At 49.4% G+C, this 14513-nt stretch overlaps 4 protein-coding genes across 4 annotated transcripts; 2 read left to right on the top strand and 2 right to left on the bottom strand.

Annotated features, from left to right (window-relative positions):
- Nucleotides 1–146: 146 nt before the first annotated feature.
- Nucleotides 147–1635, bottom strand: YTM1 (ribosome biogenesis protein ytm1; the record flags this gene model as incomplete). The annotated part of the gene is made up of 2 exons (XM_044854951.1): nucleotides 147–1480; nucleotides 1542–1635. 2 exons carry the CDS (start codon nucleotides 1633–1635, stop codon nucleotides 147–149), a joined length of 1428 nt encoding a protein of 475 aa, XP_044702264.1.
- Nucleotides 1636–4980: 3345 nt separating this feature from the next.
- On the top strand, nucleotides 4981–7331 carry GSY1 (glycogen synthase; the record flags this gene model as incomplete). Its single annotated transcript, XM_044854952.1, has 5 exons — nucleotides 4981–5059; nucleotides 5133–5230; nucleotides 5283–5558; nucleotides 5617–7175; nucleotides 7229–7331. The coding sequence occupies 5 exons, from the start codon at nucleotides 4981–4983 to the stop codon at nucleotides 7329–7331; spliced, it is 2115 nt and encodes a 704-aa protein (XP_044702265.1).
- A 2470-nt stretch (nucleotides 7332–9801) lies between these two features.
- On the top strand, nucleotides 9802–12315 carry FPOAC1_010564 (uncharacterized protein; the record flags this gene model as incomplete). Its single annotated transcript, XM_044854953.1, has 2 exons — nucleotides 9802–10280; nucleotides 10332–12315. 2 exons carry the CDS (start codon nucleotides 9802–9804, stop codon nucleotides 12313–12315), a joined length of 2463 nt encoding a protein of 820 aa, XP_044702266.1.
- Nucleotides 12316–12663: 348 nt separating this feature from the next.
- On the bottom strand, nucleotides 12664–14182 carry FPOAC1_010565 (uncharacterized protein; the record flags this gene model as incomplete). Its single annotated transcript, XM_044854954.1, has 2 exons — nucleotides 12664–13002; nucleotides 13049–14182. The coding sequence occupies 2 exons, from the start codon at nucleotides 14180–14182 to the stop codon at nucleotides 12664–12666; spliced, it is 1473 nt and encodes a 490-aa protein (XP_044702267.1).
- Between the last annotated feature and the right edge of the window lie 331 nt (nucleotides 14183–14513).

Here is a 14513-nt window from a genome sequence, read left to right on the forward strand (position 1 = left end):
GTACGCCTTCAGTCAGACCTTATGCAAGCGAAACAACGATGGGTCACTATTCGGACTTCACGCACTTGTACGTAGCAATGGCAACATCCAATATGTGATCAACAAACGCTTTTCAATCCCTATCTATATTACCCAATACGTTATGGTTATGATGCGGAGCCAAACAGGTCCCGTCCCCGGTTGATCTGGACCTTCTTATCCTCACCACCGCTCACAATACCCCAAGTCTTGTCCCAGGATACGCTCAAGACCTTGGCTCCATCACCAGCGGGAGGTAGCTTCTTGCCCTTGAGCCACTCTCGGCCAATGGTGTATACAGGCTCACTGACGCTGCCGCCGCCTTCATCCGAGGTACCCATTCTCGTGCTTCGCAAATCCCATACACGGCATGTGCTGTCGTGTGAACCTGAAACAAGCGAGTGGTCGTTCTCGGGAGAAGCGAACAAGGAGACAACCATGTTGACGTGACCGCGCAAAGTCATGGCTGAAGTGGTGGTGGCTGACTCGCGAGGATCAAGAAGAGTAATGTGTCGGGCCGACGAGCCAGCGGCGATGAGCGAAGATCCCGGAAGCGCCGTTGCGCAGAGGAGTGGGTGCATTGTGGTAAGTCTGCTAACCTCGCGCTGTGTTGTCAAATCAATGGTACGGACAGTGTGATCTTTAGATGCCGAGTAGGCGACTGTCGCATCATTGGGGTGGAAAATGGCAGCGGTAACAGGCTCGTCGTGGACAGGAATCAGCGCAAGAGGACCACGCTGAGCAGTGTTGGCGGCACTCGCCAGCTTAGCTCGCTTGGTGCTATGCGCAGAGGGAAGGCTCTCAGGATCGGCCTGGGGAGCTGTGCGTTTTGACGATGTCCAGAGACCGACCTTACCATCAGAGGAGGCTGTGAGAATACGACTGGTGGCACCGTTTACGTCGAGGCTGTTGATATCCTTCTCATGGCCCCAGAGCTCCATACTAGGCTTGAGACTACCAGAGAAACCATCCTCGGATTCGCTGTAGTCCCAGACAATAACCTTGCGATCCAAACCAGTCGAGGCGAGCTGCTTTTGCGAAATCCACTTGACGGCATTGGCTCGCTGAGTGTGGCCGCCAGCTCGACCAGCTGGGGACACTGCGATCGCATCTCCAGAAGGGTTCCAAATTCTCACCAGACCATCGTAAGAAGAACTAGCCACTCGCTCGGGAATGTTTGCGCCGCCAGCCAAAAGACCTGCCCGCGAGGTCGCTGAAAGAACATCAACGCCGCTAACCCAGTCATCGTGCTCGAAGCTCGCCTCGTAGACCGGGGGTAGGAGACTTCGAACGTATTGCAGAGTCAGAGTAGATTCAGAAGAAAGACCGTTGGTCGCGAGGTACTCTTCGATAGAGGTGCGTAGGAATGTGCCGTTGGCGAGGAAGTCGAGGGGAACGGGAGAGGAGGTGTCGAGCATAGACTCGGAGTTAAGAATGCGAGAGAGGCCATATCGCTTGATATCTGCAATGTGTTAGCATTCTAAGTCCTGGAAAGAATTGAGTTGCTTCTGGGCTTCACTAACCTGCAGGAACGAGCAGCTGTTGCTTAGACTCGGGGAGCACCAAGTCTTGCTCGGTAGTGGTGAAGACGACCTTCACCTGTGTAGCGTCTCCCATATTTGCGTAGTTATCAGGCTGAACCTAGTGATTTAACCGGTAAAATAGACGAAATAATGCAGAACCGAGTAAGCACTGCTAGTTTTGAAGGCGATTGAGCCCTAGGTATTTGTCTAGATTTTCGGTGCAAATATGTCAGTAGTAAAGCGATGCGCAAAGATCTTGATGAAATCTAGAAAATTTTGGAAATTTTCGCAGCCTTGCATTGGAGCGGCCCCACTACGGAAAACAGACGCTAGAGTCGCCCAATAGAAATTGGCAAGGCTGTAAACTCTCACAATCTCTGAACTTGCGAAATAGGCAATTTATTGAGACACTCCTTGTAGGCCATCATTATCACCAGTGCATAAGATGATATCTTCAGCCCATATAACTTCTTCTGATCACGAATTGATACGTTTTTTGCACCATATATCATTAAGATTTCGCGTATTTCATCACTATGCTACTTAATCATAGTGGTTTTAAACATCGCAATTCTAATAGAACCACCAGTTACACTCAACATATTTCGCTGTCCAACTCAGTCAATATCTATTGTCTTTCAGAAGACCTTGGGCTACACGGATAGCTTATTGACGTGATTTCCAAGTAAGGCTTGTAGGGATGAGAAAATAAAACAATAGGATAAGGCGTCTTAGTCAAACTTTGTGGAATGATTAGATTGTCAAGGCTTCTGTTATCTTAGTGAGTTCTCCTCGGACGGTTATCTCTTTGAACCACGTGCTACCTTGGCACGTCTAGCGAGGTCGTAATTCTTGATCGTGAATTAGTCCCCGTCAAGATCGCCCTTATAGATCTCCCTGGTGGAGTTAAATTGGGGCAAGATCTGATTTGAATAAGCATAATCATTCCTAAGATGACTTCCAAACCATCAGCTAGAAGCGAGTCTCTCATATTCAAGGAAGTCGAGGAATTGTCCCGTGTCTTGTCCCTTTGTTTAAAAACATTGATGACGCTTGGCTTTGTGACATTGTTTTTTGAAGCCCAACACCTCATGTTATGAGTTTGTTGTCAAGCAGAAATGACAATCCCCTTTTCATGTTGCTATGGCATTTGACGCATTGTATATTTGGAATTATAGCACATACTATGTAAAAAATAAGTCTCAGTCGAAGTTGGGGGAGGCATGTTGGCAGAGCATCTGCAGGAAATACATTCTTGTAAATTCCGTAGGCGTGGGAGTTCATCTTATATGTTTCGAAGGAGAGACAATGGGAGGAATAAGTGAGCTATTCGGGCATGGTCGTCATGGCTCGGGGTCTCGGTAGAACATATGCCGCGGACTTTTATATTGTGCCTCATATGATTTATTTGTTTTTTTTTGTTAAATTGTCTTTCGTCATAACTGGTCTCAAGTCAGGACCTGTTTATAAAAACGCATCAGATGCGAAGCAGTGTCCGTATACCCGGGTATCGACAGTGTGATGCAGGGAAATTCAAGACCTGGGAACCAAAAGTTTGCCATTGTGGACCATTAACACGAGAAAACAGGTTACAGCACAAGTCAGTACAGCATTGTAAGCCCCAATGTCTACATGATGTCTTTATTCTAATAAGATGAGCAGCAAAAGGAGTTGAAACTTGGCTTGGGGAAGTTTGAAAGGAGCTCATTAACATGTTGATCACTGGTATTTCCCCGCATTCCATGACCTCATCCCGACACCCCCAAGAAGTGCCAGACCTGCGTCTGACCATACACAATGCAGACAAAAATGAAAATAAAAAAAGTCTCTTTTTGGTCCTACAGTAGTGAAAAGTTTGTGCCATCCTGACAGTCCAGCCCCGTCTGGCCCGCATATCCAATGGTGGGAGACTCCTCGCGCATGCCGTTGAGGAGAAACGTCGAGGCGTATAAGCTAAACAATGGATAGGATAGGCCAAAAGGGAAGGGCAAAAAACCCTCAAACTCCTCAACAAAGCGACTCTATCTCATAATGGCGTAGCATCGAGACCTTGAAATGGCAGTGAAACAGCTTGATCATGGGCCGGCCTCGGCTCTTTGACCGGAGTGGCGCTGAATTTGTAAGGAGCTATTCCACTTGATCTCAAGTTCGTGGCGTGTGGACTGGTCCGTTTTCTGCGTTGTTAATCTTGATTGAGTTTAGGATATGCTGACAGCTCATGAGAGATAAAAAAAAGTCATGACCCTTGAAGCCTCCATCGGGTTGAAGAGGTTCAACAATGTAGAAAATTTTGCACGAACCTGGGCTGGTCTCATTCAAACTGGCAAGATCTTAGATTCGCGCATCATCTGAAGTTTTGATTGCTGTTAAGCACTGATCCTCTGCTTAAATCGATAGCTTCAGGCATTATCCTAGGTAGATTGTCTCTCTTAGAAACGTTGGCCCTGGTCCCCTGTCCTGAAAGCCAAGAGAGCGGATACTACCCAGATGGGCGAATTTGCCATGGATTCCACAGGTGTTTGGGCTTAGGTACAGTACTCTACTGTAGGTAGTACGGGCGGGCCTTTGGGTTGGCGTTGTTTAGGCGCCGTTGCTAGGAGCTTGGGGCCCCGACATCCCCCCCGAATCCCACCCAAGCTCTGGTCGCTAGTGCGGGAAAAGTATACGAGCTGAAGCTGTACCACAACGGGCGCCAATACTGGACCATATCACAGCGCACAGCACTCAAGGTACCTGCCGAGTACATCAATACACCATCTTCATTTAACTCAACGTCTTGTGCATAATTCCCTTCAGTATTGGTCGCTTTCTTCCTCTTATTGAGACCTTTTCCCTCTTAAAACTCTTTTCCTTCCTCGCTCTTGTCTCCTCCTCTCTATCCCCTCTACCTAGCAAATCACCACCGTCAGGACCTGAGATCCATCCATTCGGGCATCGTGCTAGTTTTATATACTGCTAGGTTAGTGCTCTACTCCGCTCCCCATGGGCATATAGTATGTAGTGCCTACTACATATCACATCCCCATCCATCTCCGAATGGAGCCCTCCCCTCCCTGCGCAAGGCCCCCTGCTCACCATTTGTCTATTGCCTGTAGATCCATCTCTTAGGTTAGGTTCGTGCTCAACGCGGCACAGTGACGCAACATCGAGACCACACCATCTCGATTTAATCCCGTCCCTCTCGCTTCGACCGATCCCTCCCAGCCACGCTTCGCTACTCCCGAGAAAACTTTCAATCGGTTTCGCGGGCTATCGCTACAGCTTCTTTCTCCCTCTCCATACATCTTTTCTCTGTCGCCTTGCTGTCCAGCTCCTGTAGACCTTGCGCCTCATTCGCTCGTCTTCTACGCGACCTCCCCCGCTTGTCGACAACTCATCAGATCATCCCACTCGACAAATTCCCCCTCCCTCCTCATCGTCTTGCGACATTCCCGTCAAGATGAGTTCCGGAGGCGAGCAGACTCGCGACATCAAGAACCACTTGCTCTTTGAGATTGCTACTGAAGTAGCTCATCGAGGTGAGTCAATTGCGATAATTGTTGCTTTGTGGCCTCTTGCCAACCTTCACATGCTAACTTGAATGCGACACAGTCGGTGGTATCTACTCTGTCATCAAGTCCAAAGCTCCTGTAACCACAGCTGAATATGGCGAACGCTATACGCTCATCGGTCCTCTCAACCACCAATCGGTACGCTTTTCGTGTTGAAAGTTTCATGAGTTGTGTGTACTGACCTCAATAGGCCGCTGTTGAAGTGGAAGAGATGGAGCCCACCAGCCCAGAGATTGCTGCTACCATACAGTCCATGAGAGACAGAGGAGTTCATATTGTCTATGGACGTTGGTTGATCGAGGGAGCTCCTAGGGCTATTCTCATCGACACCAAGACCGCCTATGGCCGTATGGATGAGTGGAAGTCCGATTTGTGGGAAGCCGCAAGCATTCCATCCCCACCTGGTGACGATGAGACCAATGAAGCCATCGTTTTCGGTTATCTTGTCGCCTGGTTCCTGGGCGAGGTAAGGACCCCTTGACTTTTCCACTTTTGTATCGGATCTGCTAACTTTAATTCCGTAGTTCGTCTGCCACGAGAAGAAGAAGGCTGTTATTGCCCACTTCCACGAGTGGCTTGCTGGCGTTGCTCTGCCCCTCTGCAAGAGGCGCCGCATCGATGTCACGACGATCTTTACCACACACGCTACTCTTCTCGGCCGATACCTTTGCGCCGGCTCCGTGGACTTTTACAACAACCTGCAGTGGTTCGATGTCGATGCTGAAGCTGGCAAGCGTGGTATCTACCACAGATACTGTATTGAGCGAGCTGCCGCACATGCTTGTGATGTTTTCACCACTGTTTCTCACATCACAGCTTTCGAGTCTGAGCATCTTCTGAAGCGAAAGCCCGACGGCGTTCTGCCCAACGGTCTCAACGTCACAAAGTTCTCTGCTGTGCACGAATTCCAGAACCTGCACCAGCAGGCAAAGGAGAAGATTCACGACTTTGTCCGCGGACATTTCTATGGCCACTACGACTTTGATGTCGATAACACACTGTATCTTTTCACTGCTGGTCGTTACGAGTTCAGGAATAAGGGTGTTGACATGTTTATCGAGTCTTTGGCACGATTGAACCACCGTCTCAAGGCCGCTGGCAGCAAGATCACGGTTGTGGCCTTCATCATCATGCCTGCTCAAACCACCTCACTCACTGTCGAGGCGCTCAAGGGCCAGGCAGTTATCAAGTCCCTGCGCGATACCACACACGTCATCGAACAGAGTATTGGGCGTCGACTCTTTGAGCGCTCCCTCAAGTGGCACGAGGGTGACCCTCTCCCCGATGAGAAGGAGCTCATCTCTGCCCAGGACAGAGTCCTGCTTCGTCGTCGCCTCTTCGCCATGAAGCGTCACGGACTTCCTCCAATTGTCACACATAACATGCTCAACGATCATGAGGACCCTGTTCTGAACCAGATCCGCCGTGTGCAGCTTTTCAACCACCCCACCGATCGCGTCAAAGTTATCTTCCACCCTGAGTTCCTCAACTCCGCCAACCCCGTCCTTCCTCTCGACTACGACGACTTTGTTCGAGGTTGCCATCTGGGCGTCTTCTCTTCCTACTATGAGCCTTGGGGTTACACTCCCGCCGAGTGTACTGTCATGGGTGTGCCCAGCATCACCACCAACCTTTCTGGTTTCGGATGCTACATGGAGGAGCTTATTGAGAACTCGAGCGACTATGGTATCTACATTGTGGATCGACGAACCAAGGGTGTTGATGATTCAGTCAACCAGCTCACTTCTTTCATGTACGACTTCTGTGGAAAGAGCCGACGTCAGCGCATCAACCAGCGAAACCGAACCGAGCGTCTTAGTGATCTTCTCGACTGGAAGCGAATGGGTATGGAGTACGTCAAGGCTCGCCAACTCGCTCTTCGCCGTGCCTACCCCAACTCTTTCGTCGGCGATGAAGAGGAGGAGGACTTCATTCCTGGTGTCGAGCAGAAGATTTCTCGACCCTTCTCCGTTCCTGGCTCGCCACGGGATCGCACTGGTATGATGACGCCTGGAGACTTTGCTAGTCTACAAGAAGGCCGTGAGGGTCTGAACACTGAGGACTATGTTGCCTGGAAGCTTCCGTAAGTACCAATGGATGCGATTTATGTGTGAACCTTGCTAATAGTATCTGCAGTGAGGAAGAGGACCCTGAAGAGTACCCCTTTCCCCTGACACTTCGAAAGCAGCCTGCGCCACCTAGTCCCTCAGACAATGTGCCGGTGAACGGAACCCAGTAGGATCGATTCTACAGACTCATGCGCACAAGTCGGTGAGAGGGAGAAAGAGAAGGGACTGTATTCAATACGTGTCACCATTTTGTTATAATTATTGTTAGGTATATGGGAACGAGAGGGGAAGGACTTGGGTCCTTGGCTGGAGAAGCTTGCATGTCATTACTGTTGTTGAAGCACATCCGCATTGTCGCAATTTGCATTTTGCGCTTTCCTGTTGATTAATAAAATCCCGCCAAAGGAACCCATGGTTATGGAGACATTTGCCCCATTTCTTCATCCTGACATGATGTTAAACCTTTTTGCTTCAGCTTGCCTTGAAAGTATTTTCTCCATGTTTGTGGTTTGGATATCCTGTGGTCAACCTATCGCAATTTTTGTCAGCGCGCTCTGGCAAATCCGTGGGTAAGTATGCAATTCGAGGTTCCTTGTGTATGATGTATGTACTGGCCAAAGAAGAAATTACTTTCGGGGTTCAAACTGTTTACCTGTTATATCATACTTGGTGCAACGTTGCGGATGTTAGAGCGTCCAGGAGCGCAAGCCATCATGACCGATGAACTTATCGAGCCATTGAGATACAATGAGGAAAGCCAAGGTAAATAATTCCTATTAACCCGTACACATGATGACGAAAGACGAGCTATAGAACCCCTCATATGGTTCAAGAGAAGGCGGTTACAGTAATGAATGGCTGATGCTTTAAATCCAATCGTCCATGACAACCTGATATGGATATCAAACTGATACAAGGAAATCCTGCGCGGGGTTGGGCTGTGTTTGAATGGGCTGCATACAGGAGCGAATGAGACGCCTCATCAAGAATGTCATTGCGGAGACTACAGATGGCATCGTAGGGTTATGGTCTACTATTGGTGGTCAGAGAGTCTAATGCTCAGCGCGGACCTATTATGCACGGTAGCGGGACGATGCCGTGGTTACAAAAGCTTTAGTTGCATGTAAACAAATGATGGTGTATCATGACAACAGGTAAAAAGACAAGATGATGAGAGAAGCCACGAGTTCAATGTTTGCGATGCAAAAATAGACCAGCAAAGTAATTAGTTTTATATCTGCCAGATTGACTGAATTGTCGATTCTATCTCTTATTGAGCGGGAGGGCTCGCCATGTTAGGTCATGATAGGGTTTGGTGTGAGGCATTACATCAGAAAAGAGAGTCAACGACTTTCTTTGTTTTCACTTTCCCCCCTTCGACGGTTATGAGATTAACGGCTCCTTTGTTCCTTGGTCTTTCACCGGTCAATTCCGTCTCCTGTCTCTGCATAGCCTGCAGTAATAATCTCATCACATTGCATCCACACCAGGCCATTCATCACACGGCATATCAAGTTTCATGACTATCACAGAAAATACGGGCATCAACCCTTGCAACGCTCACACTTCCCCGGTTTCTTGTCGCCCTGTTGTCATCCCCTGCGTCGTCGTCTCCTGGCCAGGGTCCCTCAGATCAGAGCGAGGGTTGCGTCGAAGCGGTGACAGCAGACCAAAACTGGGACTGGCGACGCTTTGAACAATCATATGGATAGAAGAGGGTCAAAGAAGAAAGAAAGAAGGAAAAAGAACGCTGACTGCTTGAACTTGTCTCACTTATTGAACTGGGCCCGTTCGCTTGAATCCTGGATTGGGTGAATTACCAGTCCTATAACCCCGTCACTATCCTCTCTTTGTCAATAACAAGCAAGCAAGCAAGCAAGCAAGTAGCAGTAGCTGCATCAATAGCTTCACTCCACTCTGAGCTGCATATCCATCTGCAACTGCAACTTGCATAACCGAGCTGTTTTCGATTGTTTACATTCAGCACTTACATAGTTACTATATACGTTCATCCACCTCCATCTATTCATAGCGACTCCCCTTTCTTCCTCATCTCTTCTTTTATTCGAATCTCTTTATCTTCCTCTCGTTAACTTACCTCTCATCTCTTTCATCCCCACCTATCTCTTACCTGCGACACGACACGACGACAATCTCATTTCTTCCGTCGCCAAATTTCTCCGATAAAAATAGCATAACGTTGGGAAGCGACCCTTTTGTCGATACAGGGGAGAGCAGAACAGAGCAAAGCCGCCTTTTCTGACCGACCGCCTCGAAACCAACACTAATACCATTGATCATTATCCTTCCCGAACACTCAACAACAGATCATCATTTGATCAATACACACATTGGCCGTGCTTTAAGCCGCTAAAACAAAAAAGCCAAAGCCCAAAAGCCCAAAGCCATCGGCACCTGAGCGGGCGGGAACTAAAAAAGTTGTTACCAGGTAGCAATCCTAGCCAAATACAAGCTTATAAGCTGGTAATTGGTGAACTGGTACCGGTCTTAGTCCTGGTCTCCCCGAGAACAAGGCTGTCCCACTTTTATTTGGGTGTAAACAAATGGAATGGGACACTCCCATTGAGAACCCCAGTACAGCGAAATAAGGGCCCCGACTGGGCCTCGACGCCTCCCAAGATGCCTTCTGCTACATCAACAACAACATCTACCTTTCCTTCCAGATCAACTACTCCGAAATTACGTCCCAAGAGCTCGTCGCGCGCTCTCCGGAGATCTCACAACATCGTTTCGACTCCTAATCTCAAGTCCGCATATACTACACATTCGCGCGGTGCGCCCCCTCTACCGCCTCTGCCACGCAAAGCTTCCTTTGCCCAGCTCACGCAGAGCTCCCTGGCCAGCATACCCGATGTTTCAGAGAGTTACGCCGTTGATACTGTCCTGAGCGACTCATCTGTAAACATGATGCCTCCCACGACGCCCGGCCGTTCGCAGTCAGCCAACGTTTCGCTTGGGGATATCGTTGATGTCCCTGGTGGAATGTATGGTGTTGTGCGATTTGTTGGTCCTGTCCAAGGCAAAAAGGGCGTTTTCGCCGGTGTTGAGCTTCACGAGGAATTTGCTAATCGGGGCAAAAACGACGGCGATGTTGACGGGTAAGAACTCAACCTTCTATTTGGGTTTCCAATAAGACTAACATATGAAAGTGTATCATACTTTCAGACAGATGTCCCCGGCGCTGGTATCTTCTTGCCCGCGGCCAAGGCTCTCCCTCGCAGCAGCGAACCGATCCCATCGTTCCCCATCACACCTAGTGCAAGCACGTACGGTGGACTTCGAGCTGGCAACCAAAACTCGCTTAACTGCACTTCCCCGACTCCAAGCCTTCCAAAGTTCAGTGCTTCCGTTGGCCCTGGTGCCCGAGCTCCTAGTCCTCAAGGAAAGCGAATGAGAGTTTCTCTTCCCCGACCCGAGTCTCCCGTCCGTCGCATGCAGATGACACCTGGACCCCGACCTTCCATGACAACACCAGGCAAAACTCCATCAAGATATGGAAGCCCGACACAAAACCGCTTCGCTCAGAGCGTTCGGGGGACGTCTGGCGACCCAAGCAAGAGGCCAAATCGATTGGACCGTAAGCCTAGTCTCGCACCCCGAAGCGCCTCAGCCATGGGCCCAATCACGGGGATAGAAGAGGATATGCCACCCATGGGATTACAGCGGACTGGCACTAACGGCAGCGCTGGATCTGTCTCATCATTTGCTATGAAGGTCCGGCCAGCGTCCCGTATGAACATGAACGAGGAGGAGATTGAACGCCTGAGAATGCAGATCGAGGATCGGGATCGACAACTTAGAGAGCAATCCGCCACACTGGCTGACATGGAGAGCAGCTTGGTAGAACTGCAAAGTCTCATGGAATCAGCAGATATGCCCGATGCGCAGCGCAACAGTTGGGATAACAAGGATACAGCTCAGCTTCGTCAATTGCTGAGAGAGAAAAACGACAAGATCGCCATGCTCACGGCAGAATTTGACGCTCATCGAGCGGACTTCCGGAGCACTATTGACACACTGGAGCTCGCTAGCACCGAGACAGAGCGAGTGTATGAGAAGAGGATAGAGGAGTTGATGGGTGACGTTCGAGAACTCGAGTCACGGAACCTAGACGTCGACTCAGTGGCCACTCAACTTAAGCAGCTCGAGGAACTGGTTCAGGAGCTCGAGGAAGGCCTGGAGGACGCCCGTCGGGGAGAAGCAGAAGCTCGAGGTGAAGTCGAGTTCCTCCGTGGAGAAGTGGAACGAACAAGGACAGAGTTGCGCCGTGAGCGCGAAAAGGTTTCGACACCACCTGCAAACGGTGATGGCGGAGTTTCCTCCAAGGAGCTTGAGCAGAAGGACGATGAGATTAGAGGTCTCAAAGCCATCATTCACTCCCTTAGTCGAGACTCTGTTCCTGGAGAGCCTAGGCCTCCTCAGCAGCGGCCTGGTTCCATGATTTCTGAAGACGTGGTGGCCATTAAGATTGCACGCGACAATCTGGAGCGACAGGTCGCTGAACTTCAGTCTATCCTCGAGAAGAAGAACAGCCGCGAGGATGAACTCGAGAAGGAGGTGGAGTCACTCCGCCAAAACGGTACCGCAGCCAACGGCACCACAGCCAACCGATCCTCTTTCAGAGACTCCCGGGATACCGTTGTAATGGCACAGGCATTGGAAAACAGACCTGTTGAGAACATCAAGAGGTTTAGTGCTCCTACACACAAGAGGGTCAACACCCTCGATACCATGCCGGAAAGCGATGATTACTCCAATGCTACCGAGACTAGCACTCTTTGGTGTGAGATTTGCGAGACTAATGGTCACGATATCCTCACATGCACCAACATGTTCGGCCCTGACGGTGCCAAGAGCAACGGCGAGAACAAGACAGTCAAGAAGGACATCAACAATGGCTTCATACCATATACTCCACCCCCAACCGGCGAGGACGCACCTGCGCCTCTCACAACCTTGGGACCCAAGAAGGATAGCCCCCCTTCGCCAGCCGTCAAGATCATGCCCAACCCCATGGAATCAGGTCCCGTTGCGGGCAAGGAGAGCGGCGTCATGGATCCCGACAAGTGGTGCGCCCTTTGTGAACGCGATGGCCATGACAGCGTCGACTGCCCTTTCGAGGATGCCTATTAAGGATAGTTGTTTAAAGTGCGTGCGCATTATTTGTTTTCATTATGCATAGCCTGTTGGAGAAAGCGAAGCGAGCATCGACACGGCCTATCATTTGAGCTTGACGGAACGACGAAGAAGGAAACTATGCTTGGTGTAGAAAGGGCGTGATGAAAACCGCCCTGCCCGCGTGTGCCTTGGTTTTCTTGTAATTTATTTTTTCAGAGCTGGCCCGGCAGCCAGGTTCTTTTGGATGCCGGGGATTGTTTGGCTAGGCATTCTTAGTGATACCAAATCCTTACTCGTATTTACAACACCTTGGTTGAAATCGTATTTGTGATTTACAGCTTAGCAGCTATTGGAACTGCGCCTCTACCGTCTCGCTGTCCCTCCAGATGGGTTATTCGCAATCTCTGCCGTTTGCATTCTCTCTCCTCGGGCACTATGCCACCATCTAGCACTTTTCCACAGCTCTCCATCCCAGTCTCCAGCTAGCTGTCGATATTTCATTAAGAACCATACGCTGGGTTCCCAACTCCGGGCGTCCCAAGGTACACCTGCGCCCATGCCATGCGGATTACGCCCAGCGCCCCAGCATGTAAAGCCGCCACTGAGTATATCGTGACATAGAACACCCTCATCAATGATAGGGGTGTCGTTTTCCAGAGCTCTGATGAGATTCTCCCGGAAAGTTTTGAATGGAATGACATCCTAATTCTGTTAGTGTTATGTGCATAACGTTACTCGATAAACATACAACATAAGGATGGTGCCCAACAATCAGTTGTGTATCAGTCGGTCTGAGATCGGGAGAAAGAGCTCGAAATTTGGACTTCACGACAGGCAATTGTGACACATGATGCCCTTCATCCTGCGTAACAGAGAAGACACTGCATCCCTCTTCACAGAGTATATCATCCACACCTGCCATACCAAGAGCATAGCAATTTGCGAACATTGCCCCAAAGATGCCTGTCTCCATGTTATATTGCATTGGAAGAAGTTCTGGTCTAGCATGTGCCGTTTTGTACAGCGCTTTCGCGAACTGAACGGCTCGCAGCTGACCTGGAGTTGGAGGCTTTGTTTGATGCCAAGGAATATGAGTTTCTGTGGCTGGGCTCTGAGTGTCTTGTTGTAGGCGGCGAAGAAGAGTGCATTTTTGTTCTATTGTGAGGTTTTCTACACCACTCATGACATTGCTGAGAGCCTGATCATTGTTGTTGCTGGACGATACTTGGGAGGAGCTGAGGTCTGATTCGGGACTTTCTTCGAAGAGCTCTTCTACTAATCTTGAATCTACATGAGTCTTTCCCGAAATATCTTGGAATTGGAATGGTAAGCCGAACATATTATGGCCGTAAGGGTCTTGGTTTGCGTGGCTGAAGATACCGTCAAAGTTGGTCCATGGTAGGATATTAGGGTTACCTTGGTGTAAGAGAGTCGTTGGTATAATTTCTTGAGATGGGTCTCCCCACATACGTGGTACATTATATGGTACAGTATCGTCAAAACTGGTCAGGCTTTCGTTGGTAGATGGCAATTCAGGTTGAAGTGACCCTGGGAATGCTTGGTCCCGCGGCTGGGTAACAGGCAAGTCACTTGGACCGTCCAGTCCCGCAGCTGGGTTGATGTGAACATTATCAATAACATCACTAGCAATGTTGCTTGGCTCGAGCAAGTCGTTTAATAGGGCTAATTTCTGTTTCCGCTTCTCTCCTAAGATACCGATGATGGCGTCAGCAAGATCAAGAGCATCATCCAACCACACACACACGTCAGCAAAGATATACACACGGTAGTTCCGGCTAGCGAGACGGTTTTGTTCACGGCGTGCTTCGCTATTGCGTTTGGCTGACGCTTTGCCCTTCTTGATTTTTGCTGTCTCACTCATGATGAGGAAGTGTATGGTTTCTCATTGAAAGTGAGATTAGAGTATGTAAGCAGGTCTCGGTAATCGTGGGATTGAGAGACAGTGTAAGATTCAAGTGGGATCCAAACGTTATCTTAGTTGATAAATGCGCGCTTCTCGTCAGTAAAGAATTGATGGATAGTTGCTGGTCAAAAAGCTGGCATACAGTGAGATCTCTTTCTTGATAGTAGTGGACAGGAGAAGAGTTGTACTTGTGTAAAGCCACGCCGCATGGGATGAACTTTGGTTTATGGGCCAATCACGTCAGTTATTTTTCATGATTCTCACCAGCAGAGACAGTGTACAGTGTAAT

The sequence above is a fragment of the Fusarium poae genome, chromosome 4, assembly GCF_019609905.1.
Source record: "Fusarium poae strain DAOMC 252244 chromosome 4, whole genome shotgun sequence".
Taxonomy (NCBI): Eukaryota; Fungi; Ascomycota; class Sordariomycetes; order Hypocreales; family Nectriaceae; genus Fusarium; species Fusarium poae.